This window comes from Palaemon carinicauda, chromosome 28 (genome assembly GCF_036898095.1).
Source record: "Palaemon carinicauda isolate YSFRI2023 chromosome 28, ASM3689809v2, whole genome shotgun sequence".
NCBI lineage: Eukaryota > Metazoa > Arthropoda > Malacostraca > Decapoda > Palaemonidae > Palaemon > Palaemon carinicauda.
In genome coordinates this window covers 18,419,672-18,436,996 of record NC_090752.1, presented here as the reverse complement: position 1 = coordinate 18,436,996, position 17,325 = coordinate 18,419,672, and the positions used below count along the sequence as shown (strand labels likewise).

Here is a 17,325-nt window from a genome sequence, read left to right as displayed (position 1 = left end):
TAGAGCACTTGATGTTTATCTTTAAATTGATGTTATGTTACGTAACCCTGTAATTTTGTAGATCTGACAACTGTGCTATGCAATATACTCCTCCTGAGTTTTCTTCCAGGGTTGAAAGGTGAATCTAGGCCTCTTTGATCAGTTAACTCCAAAAGGCAAGTAATTAGAAGATATTCTCCTGAATCCCACCGCCATCATCACCTCGTGAACCATCGCATCATTGCAGCAATATTCTTATAAGAATACTCTGTAACCCCGTTTGATATTTGTTTAATTTTTATCAAGTAACGTAAATTTTGTTCATTTGTGGTAATGTTAATATTCGCTCTTTAACGTAACTCTTATGATTTTTGTTTGTGTACTTTAAATATTAGATATATTGTAAGGACACCGATCCCTTCGTCGTCCAGAAAATCGACAAACTACTTATTTATTTAAATTCTCTCTTCGCCACACTGTGGTGTCCTATGTATATATATTCCACTCTACCAGAGCTACATTTTGATATATGTATCGTTTCATGACATGTTTTTGTTAACCCATAATTCATATATTTGTAAGTGTAAGAGAAAACATATATTTTGGCGGGCACTTCAATCTAACTTGGCGCCAATGTAATCCTACGTTTCCGTCCGCACCTTGTTATGTATTTCCGTGCGCATTCAAATAAAGTATCAGTTGAACTTGGTGACGCTTGTCTCACTGTCCTTACAACTGGTGACCCCGGAGTTGAAAGTAGCATCAGCGGTTTTGGCTTTGCCATTAACGGACTTATTACGGCCGTGCTACCTTCTACATACTCCGTTACCTTAGGCAAGAACCTGCCTTTGGTTCTCCCACTCTTCGGTGAACGTAAGGCAGTAGGATGAGCTTAACCGACATATCAACCTCTCACCTCTTCGCCGACTCGTCGTCTGGCCACGATGTAGGAAGCAACACGCCCATCGCACCCAACGGCCTTGCCTCCACGCCCAAAGTCAAACTGCCGCCCTTTTCTCAACACAACACCGCTTCCTGGTTCCTGAGAGCGGACGTACTCTTCCGCGTCGCTAGACTCAGCGACTCCTGCGCCAAGGATGACATCGTTCTCACCTCCATACCTGAAGAAGTATTCGACAAGATTTCCCCATGGCTCGACGCCCAGGCCGGCCAAGTTTCATACGACGACCTGAGAACGAAACTCATCGGTATCTACTCCCTCTCCGTCTCAGCAAGGGCACAGAAAGTACTGGACCTCGCCGGCAAGCCCATGGGTGACACCTCTCCTGTCGAGGCGTGGGACGAGCTAACCGGCCTGCTCATGCTCCCCGAAACAGACAGCAACGGCCGACGACGTGAGATTAGCTTATCTCGCGAGATCTTTCTTCGACGCCTACCACAGGATGTACGGGCCTAATTGACAGACGCCGACACGCTCCCGATGAACGAACTCCTGTCGAAGGCTCAGAAGCTCCACGAGGCCTCCAAAGCATCTCGCCTCGGAGCATCATCATCAACACCGCCTCCGTTCTCCTCCTTCAGCAGCTGCTCTTCCATAGACTCCTCGGCAATGGCCCTCGAGGACGACGAGATCAACATTCTCTCAAGAAAGAAACCACCGCAACCGACGCGACCAAACCCTAGGCCTAACCCAGCATGGTGCTTCTACCACCAACAGTTCGGCAGTGACGCCAAGAAATATAGAGCACCATGCAGTTTCCCTAGAAGATGACGCCGGAAGCATCCACCTGCCACCATCGCGGCCGCAGTTAACCATAACAAGATTGGTTTCTGTATCCTCTATACCATTTCCAACCGTAGACTCATGGTGGACACCGGCGCAATGCAGTCAACGTTCCCTCCTTCGAAGTCCGACCTAGACCGTGGTCCCGACAAAAACGCTCCCTCACTCATCGCCGCCAACGGATCTCCCATACGGTGCTATGGAATCAAGACCCTAAAGATATCTATCATGGGCCGTTCGTATTCTTGGCCCTTCGCTATCGCCGACGTCAATCGCCCCCTCCTCGGTGCGGATTTCCTCGCCCACCATGGACTCCTCGTCGATGTCGCTAACAGACGTCTCATCGACACGGGGACCTGCCAGTCTCGCGCCCTAGAACATGGCCCTGCAACAATGTCCGTATCCGCCGTAACAACGCACCCCTACGCCGACCTCCTACGAGAGTTTCCCGAGGTTTTCAAGCCCGAGCTCCGACACTCGCCAGGTTCCCCGTCCAAGCATGGCATCTACCACCACATCACAACGACAGGACCTCCCAAATTCCGCCGCCTCCCACCTCAGAAACTGAAGGATGCCAAACGCGCCTTCGAGGACATGGAACGCATGGGTATCTGTAAGAAAGCATCGAGCCCCTGGGCATCACCCCTGCACATGGTTAAAAAGCCGGACGGGTCCTGGAGACCTTGCGGCGACTACAGGCGCCTCAACCTCATCACGACGCCCGATCACTACCCACTGTCCAACATGCAGGACCTAACGAACGCGTTGCACGGAGCAAGGTTTTTTACCAAGATGGACCTTCTCAAGTCTTACTTCCAGGTCCCCGTATTCCCGGAAGATATCCCGAAAACTGCCATTGTATCGCCGTTCGGATCCTACACCTTCGCATACTCAACCTTCGGTCTACGCAACGCCGGGGCAACCTTCCAACGACTAATGGATAGCATTCCGGGTGACCTACCTTTCTGCGTCTGCTACGTCGACGACATCCTGATATTCTCGAAAACCAAGGAGGAACACCGGGGACACGTCCGCACCGTCCTAAAGTGCCTACAGGAGAACGGCCTAGTCGTACGCTTCGACAAATGTACGTTCGGTGCGGAGGGAGTGGATTTCCTTGGTCACCGTGTATCCTCGCGCGGGGTAAAACCCATGACAACCAAAGTCGACGCCATCAGGAAGTTCCCAATATCTACGACCATTCGCCAACTTCAGGAGTTCTTGGGAATGGTCAATTACTACAGGCGCTTCATTCCCAACATCGCACAAACCCTGTCACCCCTCGACGACGTCCTGAAAGGAAAAGCAAAAAAACTCGAGTGGGGCTTGCCCCAGCAACAGGCATTCGCTCGGACGAAGGATGCCCTTGCGAATGCCACCACCCTGGCTCATTTCGACGACAACGCGCCCCTGCGACTAACGACCGACGCCAGCAACGTCGCCTGCGAGGCTGTACTTGAGCAACTCGTCGATGGTTCTCCTCGACCGCTGGCATTCTTCAGCAAGAAATTGAAACCCGCCGAAACAAGATACAGCACCTTCGATAGGGAACTCCTCGCCGTCTACCTCGCCGTCCGCCACTTCAGGCACATCTTGGAGGGTACCCCCTTCACGATTGCAACGGATCATCAACCCCTCGTCCACGCCTTCACGAAATCAACGGACGCATGGTCATCCCGACAACAACGTCATCTCGCATCAATCGCCGAATTCGGGTGCACCATACGTTACGTCCCAGGAAAGAAAAACCCAGTCGCGGACGCCCTTTCAAGGATTGAAATTGACGCGATCCACCTGGGAATCGACTACGCCAATCTCGCAACCGAACAACGCACCGACCGAGAAGCACAGGTTCACCTGACGGAGCCATCCGCGCTCAAGATAAGTGCGGTTCCCCTCGGACCAGCAGGAGTAACTATTCTTTGCGACACTAGCACGGGCCGCCCTCGTCCCTGGGTACCAGCCTCCTGCAGAAGGAAAATATTCGATATCATCCACGGACTTTCGCACCCCTCAGGACGCACCACCGCTCGCCTTCTGTCTGAAAAGTTTGTCTGGCCATGGATAAAAAAGGACGCCCGGGAATGGGCGAGGTAATGCATCAACTGCCAGTCAAGCAAGGTCAGCCGTCACACCGAATCGGGGGTGGGCGATTTTCCCCAGCCAAAAAGACGTTTCGGACATATACACATCGTCGTCGTGGGACCATTGCCCCCTTCTGGATCCGCTCGCTACCTACTTACGATCATCGATCGCTCCACGAGGTGGTTGGAGGCATCGCCGATGACCGAAGCTACGACTCAAGCATGTGCCGAAGCCCTCCTGTCAAGCTGGGTGAGCAGGTTTGGCGTTCCTGACGACATCACGACTGACAGAGGCCCCGCTTTCCTCTCAGAAATATGGCTGGCTTTGGCGAACCTGATGGGGACGATGCTCCACAGCACCACGGCATACAACCCCGCGGCAAAGGGCATGGTCGAACGAACGCACCGCGCCCTCAAGGCGTCCCTGATGGCGAGCTGCACCGACGGGGACTGGAAATCACGACTTCCTTGGGTACTCCTCGGCCTTCGCACCGCCCCTCGCGCAGACGGCGAACCTTCGCCCTCCGAAAAAGTTTACGGGGAAGCGCTCGCAGTTCCTGGCGAATTCTTTCCCTCATCAACCGACGACACGCAGCTGGATCACCTAAGGGATATCGCCAGGAAGTTCAGGCCGTGTCTCAAAACTTACCAGGACAGAACCAAGCACTTCAAGCCAAAAAGCCTGGATGACTGCGAGTACGTTTTCGTCCGTGTCGACGCTCATCGACAACCACTGACTAGACCTTATCGAGGTCCCTACTGGGTTATTAAAAAGACAACGAAAGCCTTCCTTCTCGACGTCCATGGCCAAGAGGACTGGATCTCTATAGACCGCGTGAAACCAGCGTTTCTCGAAGGAAGCGACACCGCCTCCGCTGGACCTGGCAGACCCAGAGTTCCGCCACAAAACAAGCCGCCCAACGAAGGAAAAATCATCAAACGACGTCAAGAGGAAGAGATCCTTACACCGACCGCCAGCGCGCCCCTCCGTTCAAAAACAAGAGGAACCCTCCAACGCCCGAAGAGATACGAAGATTGATCATCAGCCCTCTACGCCGCCCGATGTCTTGGGGGGGGGAGTACTTGTAAGGACACCGATCCCTTCGTCGTCCAGAAAATCGACAAACTACTTATTTATTTAAATTCTCTCTTCGCCACACTGTGGTGTCCTATGTATATATATTCCGCTCTACCAGAGCTACATTTTGATATATGTATCGTTTCATGACATGTTTTTGTTAACCCATAATTCATATATTTGTAAGTGTAAGAAAACACATATATTTTGGCGGGCACTTCAATCTAACTTGGCGCCAATGTAATCCTACGTTTCCGTCTGCACCTTATTATGTATTTCCGTGCACATTCAAATAAAGTATCAGTTGAACTTGGTGACGCTTGTCTCACTGTCCTTACAATATGTCAAACTTTTTAATTGAGTCTTTGTGAACCCGTGTGGCATCACCCCCAAAAGAATTGGTGCAGGAAATATAGTTTTGAATCAAAGGTAAAGTAAACAGCAGATGTATCCTAAATAAGTGTGTTTCTCAGTTATGTAACTTGGCCTCGTGCGAAGTTGGTGCACGAGGGTTTACAGTTTAAAGAGAGTAATCATATGTGGTTGTAAATTCCCCAGTATTTCACCACACTTTGCTTATATTAATTTTGGTGTAAAATATGATTGTTTATGTTTGAATAACTGATACTTATTTACCAAGAGCTATCTGGGAAATTTTGTATTTGACTTAATGAAATAAAGGTGAGCATTGTTAATGGTGGTTTGTTTACATCCTGAATTTTCTGTTCCTGCCTTGATGTCTTCTGTCTTCATTCGCTCCCAGAGTTGTTGTCTTGAGTGGAGCGAATATTTGGTGCCCAGACCCAGGATTCTCTGGATATAGTTGCTGAATCCAATTTTTGTGTAGTAAGGCAGAATGAAGGAAGGAAAATTAAGGAAGAGCCGCGCCGCAGCCCGTGGCGGGCTACTCGGTTGTCAAATGCTTTGCAAGTATTGCTGGACGACCAAAACGTTACCAAAGTGGAGTTGTAAGACGTCGTTGACGAATTTGACAAACGTCTGGCCACTTTGGATGATGTGCAGTCAATGTTGGAATTGGAAATTTGCGATTCCAAGGACTTAGAAGAGGACATTGAGTATGCAGATAAGTTTCGGCGAGAGGTAAGAGCTCCCAGGATACAGGCTACCCAAAGGTTAGTTGATATGGCTAAAGATGAAAGTCAGCCTAGGCTTAGTGAAAGCGGTTCTGCTTCTGTCGATTCTTTGTGCAACGTTAATGTAAGATTGCCTAAATTGGAGTTGCCCAAATTCAGTGGAGTTTTAACTGAGTGGCAATCATTCTGGGATAGGTTTGTTGCTTTAGTAGATGACAGTGATATTCCTACCATAAGTAAATTTTGTTATTTACAGTCACTGTTGGAAGGAGAAGTACGAGCAGTGATTCAAAGATTATCCCAGACTAGTGTCAATTATCCTATTGCTTGCAATATGTTAAAGGAGAGGTTTGGTAAACCAGAACGTATTATTTTTGCTCATATTCAGGCTTTGTTAGGTGTTGCATTGCCTACTAAGATTGCTCCTGGTAGCTCCAAGCACATACCGTCCTTGTGGAAATTGCAAGATGAACTTTTAACCCATGTACGTAGCCTAGAGGTTTTAGGAGTAGCTGGTAAACAGTATGGGGTATTTATGCCACCTGTTATTTTATCTCGGTTACCCAGTGACATCCGCTTGGAATGGTCCAGAGAAGGTTCTGGGCATGAGAGTGATCTCTCATGGTTATTGAAATTTTTACAGAGAGAAATAGAGCGCCGAGAGCGGTCAGACACCTTTAAGGATATTCATGCAGGAAAGTCAGATGATCGTTTCGTTGAATCAGAAAAGAGAGTTCAGTCTCAGCCCTTCAAACGTCTTCCGAAGTTGGTGTAGGCCTATATAGGCATAGGTTTCAGTGTATGTTTTGTAATAAAGGTCACAAAAGTGAAAATTGTAATGTTATTTTGAAACTCTGTGGCTGATCGGGAATAGGCTATTAGTTCTGCTAAGTTGCGTTTTAGATGTTTGGGAAAGGGGCACTTTTCCAGGGAATGCTCAGCAAAATGTGTGAAATGTAAAGGAAGGCATAATGTTTTGTGTTGTACTGGCACTAAATCTAATGCAAATGAGAGTAATCCTAATGGACAAGCTGCAGGCACAAGTGGTTCCTCTGTTACTAATCCTACCGAAAATGTCACTCATTGTGGTGTGACTCATTGTGAATCTAACCCAAATAATAATATTTTGTCTCAAACTTGTAATGTGTTGCAGACTGCAAAGGTCAAGGTTTGGGGTAAGAAGGGCATGTACCAAGCTATTGTACTTTTTGACACTGGATCAGACAGATCTTATGTTTCTTGTAAATTTGTGAAAAAAGTCCAACCTAGATGGGTTATGAATGAATGTATATCGTATTCATCATTTGGGGGTGGTAAAGCCTCTAAAGGAATCAATGTAATGTGTATGATTTAAATTTGATTGATATTAAAGAGGAGAGTCATTCCTTACTTGCATTTGAAATACCTGATATTTGTGCACCTTTGTTCCGCCCTAGTGTCCCTGATGTAGAAATTAAGCATTTTTATTCTCTACAGTTAGCAGATGATTATATGAATAGTCGTCATGTTAATGTTGATATTTTAGTAGGGTTAGATGCTTATTGGAAGTTCATGTTACCTAATAAATATGTACAGTATGAAAACTTAGTTGCCCAAGAGTCTTTATTTGGATGGATTTTATCTGGTTCTTGTAATGAGTCCTTTGATAAAGGAAATGTAAATTCCCAACTTTTGTGTATCAATAATGTTTCTGAATCTGCTTTGAATAACTTTTGGAATTTGGAATCTGTGGGTATTTGTACTAAAGAGGCTGTTTCTAATGATAGTGCATTAAGTAATGTAATGAGTACATTTTCTGAAACTGTAAAATTTAATGATGATAGGTATGAGGTAGCTTTACCTTGGAAATCTGATGTTGCTAAACAAAGGCTGCATTTAATGAAAAACTGGCCCGGAAAAGGTTAGATAATTTAAATGTCAAACTTGAAAAATTTCCTGATCTAAGGAGAATATATGATGAAGTTTTTAAAGAATATGAGAGAGATTGTATTATTAAGGAAGTTCCTCCCTCTGAAATGGTTACATCTTATCCTGTATATTATTTACATCACCGACCTGTTGTGCGTGAGAGTAGCAATTCTACTAAGGTTAGGCCTGTGTTTGATGCCTCGGCAGTGGGTTATAATGGCATTTCCTTAAATGACTGTCTTGAATGTGGACCTTCTCTGAATCCTGATCCTGTTGGAGTATTGATAAGATTTAGAAGAAGGAAGGTAGCCTTAACAGCTAATATTACTAAGGCTTTCCTGCAGATCAAGGTTCGGAGAGAGGACCAAGATGTACACAGATTCTTATGGAATTGTGATGGTACTGTACGTATTATGAGATTTGTTCGTGTTCCCTTTGGTAATAAGAGCAGCCCATTTTTATTAAATGCTACCATCAAAACTCATTTGAAAAATTATCCCCATTCTAAAGTTGTAAATGAATTATATAATAACTTGTATGTAGATGATTGGTTGTCAGGTGCTGACAGTGATGCTGAAGCATGTGTAGAGTTTAATGAGGCAAGCAAGATTATGGCTGAAGCTGGTATGTCATTGTCTAGGTGGAATTCAAATAGTAAAGCTTTAAGGGAGAAATTCCATGAGATATTTGAATTATATGGGGGAGATGAATCTGTGAAAATTCTTGGTATGCAATGGTTTTCTGAAGAAGATTGTTTTACATTTAATGAATTTATTATTGAATCTCAGTTTGAAGTGATATCTACTAAGAGGAATGTTCTAAGTGTCATAGCCAGGTGCTTTAACCCTCTTGGCTTAATTAGTCCATTTGTTATGCTTGCTAAAATTCTTTTTCAGGATATATGGAGACTTGGGCTTAACTGGGATGAAGTATTGCTCAAAGAATTAAATTTGAAATTTCAAAATTAGTTAAAGGGTTTTAAGGAACTTTACCCTAAGAAGATTCAGCGAAGTTATTTTCCTAGCCTACAGTGGAAAGGCATAAAAGGTTTAGAACTTCATTCCTTTGGGGATGCATCTGAAAGGGGCTTTGGGGCCTGTGTGTATATAAGAGTTCCACTGGGAGATGATCTATTTCAGGTTTCTCTAGTTTTGAGTAGAGGTAAGGTAGCCCCTATCAAGAAAGTTTCATTGCCTCGTTTAGAGTTATTAGGTGCATTACTTTGCGCGCGTTTATTAGTATTTGTTAAATCTGCACTATTTCTTACGAAGGAGGTGTCCTATTATTGTTGGACAGATTCGACTGTTGCTTTATCTTGGATTAAGGGAGATCTTAGTCGATGGAAGACTTTCGTAGCAAACAGAGTTACTGAAATTCTGACGTTAACCTCTCCTAGTTGTTGGTATCATTGTCCAGGTAAGGAAAACCCTGCTGATTTCATCTCTAGAGGGATAGCTGCTGAAAAACTTTTTCTTTCTGATATTTGGTTTTTTGGTCCACCTTGACTTAAAGGGACCTTAACTTTACAGCCTGAGCAAGTAGAGATGTATTTGAATGATGATGAAAATTGTAATAAGATTGTAGTAGCTTGCTTAGCAGTAGAACCTTTTCCCCAAGTTTTTGAATTTTTCAGATGGAGTAAATTTCCTAAAGCCCTCAATATTGTGGCTTGGACTGAGATTTACTAAGAATTGTAAACCTCAATCTACCAAATACTTTGGTCCATTGACTTATGATGAGTTAACCAAGGCTAAGACAAAATTGTTTCATTGTGTGCAAAGGGACGCATATCCTCAGGATATCCTAGCTTTAACTCAAGGTAAACAGCTTAAAAGGGGAAGCCCTTTGAATAAGTTAGACCCCTTTCTGGATAATGAAGGTCTTTTGAGAATCAAAGGTCGTTTAGAGTACTCTGATCTGTGCTATGAAAGCAAGCATCCTATTATTCTTCCCCCAAGTCATATAGTGAAGGCTTTGGGTTGCTTCCAACATGTTCTTTTAAAACATGCTGGTGTGTCTACTCTTATGTCTACTTTGAGAAATAGTTATTGGATTGTTAGACTTCGGAGGTTAGCTAAGGCTGTATGTAGAGCATGTGTCTTACCGCAGGCATGATTCGAAGACCTTCCGTCAGCCTGTAGCTCCTCTTCCTGAACTACGAGGCAAATCTGCTCCTCCCTTTACTGTAACTGGTTTAGATTATGCTGGCCCTTTGTTTTGTGCTGACATGCCCCTCAAGAAGTTGTATATTTTACTCTTTACATGTGCTGTTGTACGTTCTGTACATTTAGAGCTTACCGATTCTCTATCTCTGCCAGATTGTCTTCTTGCCATACGTAGATTTACATCAAGGCGTGGTATTCCTTCAACATTTTATTCTGATAATGCAAAAACATTTGTTAGTGCTTCTCATGTCTTGCAGCAGTATTTTGGCCCACTAGCTCCTCAGTGGAAGTTTATTGTGGCCCGTGCTCCTTGGTGGGGAGGTTGCTGGGAGCGCTTGATAAGGTCAGTTAAGTCGGCTCTCAAGAAAACTTTAGGTACGAAATGCCTATCTAGATGTGAATTAGAAACTACACCGCATGAAGTCGAAGCATGCATTAACTCAAGGCTTTTAACCTTTGTGGGAGAAGAACCTGACATTTCTAATCCTTTGACTCCTTCACATTTTCTTATTGGTCGTACTGCTGGTTTTCAACCGGGTAATGTTGATGAACATTTTTCTTGCGTAACTTCCAGAGACTTGTGTATGCGAGAATCCGCCCTCCAAAGGCAGTTAGGTAAGTTTTGGGAGAAATGGAGTTCGGAGTATATAAGAAATTTGCCTTGTAACATTAAAGGTTTTGTGTCTAAATGTAATTTAAAGAAAGGTTCTATGGTGTTGGTCAGTGAAGATAATGTTCCTAGGTTTTCTTGGCCACTTGGAGTTATTGTAAAAGTGTATCCGGGTAAAGATGATTTCATTAGAAGTGTTGATGTTGAAACTTCAAAGGGTGTTACATTGTCATATACACGTAGGGGTCGTGCTGTAAGGGCTCCAGAGAAATTGAATTTGTAATACTGTACCTTATATATGCGTTTGATCCTTTATGTATATAGGAGTATTGGTAAGTACTCCTATGGTGGGGAGAATGCTGGATATGAGTAAACCTCCTATTTGATTAATTTGTTTGTAAATGATTTCCTTTATTTTTTCATTCTTTGCTTATATTAATTTGGGTGTAAAATATGATTATTTATGTTTGAATAACTGGTACTTATTTACCAAGAGCTATCTGGGAAATTTTGTATTTGACTTAACGAAATAAAGGTGAGCATTGTTAATGGCGGTTTGTTTACATCCTGAATTTTCTGTTCCTGCCTTAATGTCTTCTGTCTTCGTTCACTCCCAGAGTTGTTGTCTTGAGTGGAACGAATACCCACAACCCGCCGGCACTCGGTCGAGTTGTAGGACAGTGGACAGGGGTGTGATGGCTAGGCCATCACCAAAGGACAGAGGGGGAGGGGGAAAGGGTCCTGTGAAGGGGTGTGGGGGTTTGTGTGAGCCTCCCCCAACACCCTAAAGGGGATTCTGTTTCAGTACTGGCACCATCCCAGGTATAGGAAGACTACATTCTCCAGCCTAGGGTGGGTTAGTACAGTAAGAGAACGGCATGGCCGTGCCGTCCCACACTATAAAGAAACAGAATCCTAGAGCCTGCCTAACCTAGGCTAGGGGAAGCGTATCCCCTAGCCTAGAGAAGGTAGGTGCAGGACAAGTCACTAGGCCACAGGGAGGAAGGGTCGTAACCCTACCAGGTGTGGCCTCGGGGGGAGGGCAGAGCCTCCTCCCCCCTTTTGCCGTCCAGCGGAGACCAAAAGGACAGTTCATTCACTTAATGGGGTAGCTGGGAGCAAACGACTGATACTCTGAGGTTCTGACCCTAACTCAAAGCTCATGAACTATGGCTCTGGACAGGGAAAGAAAATCCTAGCCTAACCTCACTTGAATACGATTCAAGGTAAGGAGGGCTAGGATGTAGCTTAGGCTACCTCAGAGGGAGGAGAGATTACCTAAGGTAAAGGTAACCAGCAAGGTGTGAAAGTATACAAGACGGATTTTGAGCGAAGCGAAAAATCTATTTTTGGGTGAGATAGCCATGACGTCCTGATGGAAGCTTCCTTCAGTAGCTTCCTAAGGGTATATTTGACTACAGTAGATATTCCCAAAGAATTAAACTAAAGGTTTCACAGAATTCTAACTTCTGTCGTGAGTACCCATAAGGTTTCCCTTTGGATATCGTATATCAACAGGGGACGTATGTATTGACACGCCACATGGCTATCTGCACCCCATCTAGCGTTTGCGCTCAGAGGGGGTAGAGTGGAAATTATGGGAGGATCCGTTCTAAAAACTCTCCTCCTACGCTACTGTTATGGTACCTAGCGATGTAAACAAACGGCCGCCATACTGGCCGACGTCACATCCAGCCGGCCCCAACTACATTCCACTCGGCGTATCCGCCAACGTCCACCATACAATAAGGAAGGGAGGTGCTTGATAGGTCAGAATAGAGAGTTTTGGGCGGGTCCATCAGGACGTCATGGCTATCTCACCCAAAAATAGATTTTTCGCTTCGCTCAAAATCCATTTTTTGGGCTCTGGAAGTGTACCAGAGAATTAGTGTATCGTGGGTGTTTTCCCCAAATAATAGTGCCTTTGACTTCCAAATAATATTCCTTTGGTCTGATGACCATAGAGACCGTGACATCTCCGTTGCATGTCACTTCCAGTGGCATAAACTATGACATGGCTTCCTGCCCCCCTGGCAGGGAAGTCCTAGTTGGACGTAGGAAGATCTTGAAGTCACCTGTGGGAGAGGACTCAGCCTTGGACGAGGGACTTTTTGGTCTCATAGACATGTCCTGAGAGATAAGTACTTTTGTTGGAACAAAATTGTCACAATTCTTAGGTGAGAATCTCCACCAGGAGCAGTATAATAAGATAAATTATAATGCTGATAAAATTAGGATAATTAAAACACTGAACAGTAGTATATTTGGATATAGTAGGGCGAAATGAGATGCATTCGATAGCGAAATATAAAATTTATTTGGGAGAATTTTGCAATAAAATTAAAAATAAGATGACAACTTATTTAACATAAAAATTATTTGGATACAGAAATAGGTTGAAGATTGTCGAAGACTAAGGTGTGAGATCTGAAAAGAAAATCTTGCCACAGCACATATAAGTTCCGGTGGAACTGGAAAGTCTTTGACATATGAAACACACTTCATGTCCAATAAACATGTGGCACACGTGTAACAGTTTATATCACTTCACCATAAGGAGGAACATTCTCTAGTGACACTGAGTGGCACTTAAAACACTATGTATCGCACAAGGGTCAACACAGGCACCCGTTGAGTTAAAGTCTCTAATAACTCACTGTCCTTCACAGCGATAAGCAGCAGGTTTTAGTACACTACCTGCGGCTACTACAAACCTTTTGAGTTCTTGCACCTGTTTCGCATAGTGTTTGAAGAACACTTTCGAAGATTTCTAGCCTGTGAAGGGCCGGAGGCTCTCGAAGTCCATGCTCTGGAAAAAATTAAGGGAGGCGGCGACTTTTCTAGGATCATGACCAGCGGGTGCACTGCCAGGATCTGCTCTGCGAATAAAATAGGTGATCTTCGCCCGTAATTGTTTGAGTGATAAATCACTTCCCGACGTTTCGCCTTTAAAGAGTTGTCCTCCGCCAAAGTCTGAAGTTCTACGAAGATAGACCTTAAGGCTCTCTACTGGGTATAGAGAGACATCTTCCTTCATGGGGCAGATTCTCCAAGGGCCCCACCTCTTCGTTGGGAGCTCATTCTTTGCCAGAAACGTTGGGTTAGGGAAGAGGGTAAGCTCCCCTGTGTCGGCGAACTGTATCTGGCCCTCCTCTCTAGAAAGGGCCACTATTTCACTGACCCGCGCTCCCGAAGCGAGAGCGAAAAGGAAAATAACTTTTTGGGTCAGGTCTTTCAGAAGGCAAGATTCATTGTCCAGGCTAGAGGCGAATTGAAGCACCCTGTCGAGAGACCAGGAGATAGGCCTCGGTGGGGGTGCGGTACGGAGCCTAGCACATGCTTTCAGAATTTTGTTAAAGATTTCGTTGGACAGATCAACCTGGAAGGCATAGAGTAATGGTCTTGTCAAGGCCGATTTACAAGTGGAAATCGTATTGGCTGATAGGCCTTGTCTATGAAGGTGAATGAAGAAGGACATACAAAAATCCATAGAGATTTCCGAAGGATTCTTCGCCTTGACAAAGGACACCCACTTCTTCCAGGAAGACTCGTATTGCCTTCTGGTAGACTTTGTTTTGTAGTCCTCTAGGAAGTCTAAGCACTTCTTTGATATTCCAAAACTTTTCTTCACAGCTATTGAGAGAAAATCATGAGATGAAGGTCTCGGGTTTTCCTTGATGAAGCAAAGACAGTCGACTTCTGGACCTGCTGGGAGAGAATTGGGTTTGGCAGGTGGATAAGCTTGGGCTTCAGTTCCAGGATGAGAGGGAACCAAATGCTCCTCGGCCATTTGGGAACCACTAGGGCTGCCGTTCCCTTGAGGGTTCTCAGTTTGGTGAGGACTTTCAGCAGAAGGTTGGTTGGAGGGAACAGGTAAATCTTGGTCCACCTGTTCCAGTCCAGGGACATGGTGTCCACCGCTTCCGCTCTGGGGTCCTCGTATGGGGTCACATAAAGAGGAAGTTGGTTGTTGTCGCTCGTCGCGAAGAGGTCGATTTGCAGTTCTGAGACTTGATGGGAGATGAAGGAGAACGATCCTGCGTCTAGGGACCATTCCGAATCTATTGGGCTTGTCCCTGATAGAGCGTCCGCTGTCACATTGCGGAATCCTTGTAAGTGTACTGCCGAGAGGTGCCATTTCTTCTTGTCCGCAAGGCGGAAGATGGGTAATAGCACCTGGTTGAGATGGGGCGATCGTGAGCCCTGACGGTTGAGACATCTGACCACCACGGCGCTGTCCAGGGTGAGGCGGATGTGGATCGAGGGACGAGGGGACAGTTTCTTCAAGGTGAGAAGCACCGCCATGGCCTCCAAGATGTTGATGTGCAACTTCTTGAACAGGGGAGACCATGTTCCTTAAACCTGACGTTGGTGGGAGTGACCCCCCCCCACCCTTCCAGTGAGGCATCCGTGTGGATGGTGATCGACGGAGGCGGTGGTTGGAGAGGAACGGATCTTCTTAGGTTCTTTGTCTCCGACCAGGGTTTTAGGAGTGAACGAAGCCTGGTTGTTAGGGGTCTCTTGAGATCTCTTCGAGCGATGGATGCGTTTCGTCTTCAGACTCCCGATGCATCCTTTAGCTGTGCTTTTAGCACTGGGTCTGTCACTGAGGCAAACTGTAGGGAGCCGAGTACTCGTCCTTGTTGTCGTCTTGAGATCCATTTGGATTATAGAAGTCTCTTGACAGAACCCGCTATTTCCTTCCTTTTCTTCAGAGGGAGGGAGAGGCGGTATGACTGAAGATCCCAGTGGATTCCCAACCACTGAAACTTCTGAGCTGGAGACAGTCGAGACTTTTTGGTGTTGATTTTGAAACCCAGATGTTCCAGGAACTGGGTCAACTTTTTGCAGGCACGCAAGCATTCTCCTGGCGATGTCGCCCAGATCAGCTAATCGTCCAGGTAGGCCATCACCTGGACGTCTTGAAGACGTAGCTGTTGGACGACCGTGTCTGTGAGCTTCATGAAGATTCTTGGGGCCACGTTGAGGCCGAAGGGCATGGCCCTGAAGGTGTATTGTCTTCTTTGAAGCTTGAATCCTAGGTAGGAGGAAGCTTGATGATTCATTGGAACGTGCCAGTAGGCATCCGCTAGGTCTATGGAGACCGTGTAAGCCTTGTGAGGCAGTAGGGCCCTTATCTGTTGGAGGGTCAGCATCTTGAACTTGTTGTTCACAATGAACTTGTTGAGAGGGGATAAGTCCAGAAGGACTCTGAGTTTGTCTGAGTCCTTCTTGGGAACGCAAAATAGCCTTCCCTGGAACCTGATGGACTTTACTCTCTTTATCACCTTCTTGTTCAAGAGTTCTCGAACATATTCTTCCAGAATGGGGGTTGATCGTTGGAAGAAATGATGAGAGACTGGTGGAGGTGATATCCAGCTCCAGACCAGTCCATTCTTGACGATGCTGTGGGCCCAAGGATCGAAGGTCCAGCAATCCTGAAAGTGGCGGAGTCTTCCTTCCACCGGAAGCACTTCATTGCTTCTGGTTTCCAGAGGGCTTACCACCTCGACTGCCTATTCCTCTTCCTCCTCTCCCTCTGGAAGGACGTCGAGAGGAGTCTCTGCCGGAGCCTCTTCCCTTGGGACGAAAGGTACTGGTCTGCCTTTCGTAGGCTGGGGTGAACACTGGTGATTGGGACACCGTCGGCTGAGGGACCAACTGGAAGGTCTGTTGTGGTTGGGCCACTAATTGAGGAGTAGCGGGAGCCGGAAACTGGCGTTTAGCTTGACGCTGTTGGGGGCGTGGCTTGTTGGATTTCTTCTTAGGCTGGGGGCCCTCATCCTGAGAAGACTTCCTTTTGCGCGACAAGCCCCACTTATTGAGAAGGTTCCTATTCTCAGTGGAGGCTCTGTCCACAATCTCCTTCACCAGCTCGACGGGAAAGAGATACTTGCCCCAGATGTTCGAGGAGATCAGTTTCCGGGGTTCGTGTCTGATTGTTGCGCCCGCAAACACGAACTCTCTACATGCCCTCCGAGCCTTGATGAAACTATACAGGTCCTTCAGCAAGGTGGCGAGGTGGGCTTTTGCGAGGACCATGTAGACTGCAGGGACCCGAGTATCGGAGGATATTGTTTTGAGGACCACCTGAAGAGACAGAGAGGCAGCCAGTCTCTCTTTGGTGTCCAATTCCCGACGGAGGAGGTAATCCGTGAGCTTGGGCAGGTCTTCGTTGAACTGACGTCCGGCGACGTCAGGTTCCAGCTTCCCAACCGAGAAAGTTAGCTGGATGTCCTTCCAGCTCTTGTCATCCGGGAGTAGGGCGATGGAGAGAGGCCTACATTCCTCCAATGTAGGGCAAGGTTTGTTCTCCTCCACTGCCTTTAACACAGCTGCCAAGGCCTTTTCAGCAAAAGGAAAGACCTTGGTGGGAGAAGCAAGAAATGACGGGTGTTTTTTGCTTAGGGCTGGCACCTTGGAATTGGTGTAGCCCCTGCTCTTGAGGCTGGTGGCCAACAGAGCCTGAGCCTTGGAGTGCTCTAGCACGATTACCTCCTTCGGTTCGGTCTCCTCCTTGGAGGATGGCTCAGACTTCAGATGGACGAAGCAGTCCGGGTAGGCCTCAAAGCTAGGGAAGAATTCCACCTCTTCAAGGGGAACGGCACCTAGCTTAGCATTAATCACAATGCATCCGGTAGTGATTAGCATAAACTTTGCATG

General features: G+C 46.2%; 2 protein-coding genes across 2 annotated transcripts; both read left to right on the top strand.

Moving 5' to 3' along the window:
* Nucleotides 1–5,911: 5,911 nt before the first annotated feature.
* LOC137621699 (uncharacterized) lies at nt 5,912–10,002 on the top strand. The gene is made up of 6 exons (XM_068352215.1): nt 5,912–6,744; nt 6,910–7,154; nt 7,352–7,802; nt 7,925–8,816; nt 9,159–9,303; nt 9,521–10,002. The coding sequence occupies exons 1-6, from the start codon at nt 5,912–5,914 to the stop codon at nt 10,000–10,002; spliced, it is 3,048 nt and encodes a 1,015-aa protein (XP_068208316.1).
* Nucleotides 10,003–10,114: 112 nt separating this feature from the next.
* Nucleotides 10,115–10,945, top strand: LOC137621698 (uncharacterized). Its single transcript, XM_068352214.1, has one exon. It carries the CDS (start codon nt 10,115–10,117, stop codon nt 10,943–10,945), a length of 831 nt encoding a protein of 276 aa, XP_068208315.1.
* The last annotated feature ends 6,380 nt before the right edge of the window (nt 10,946–17,325 follow it).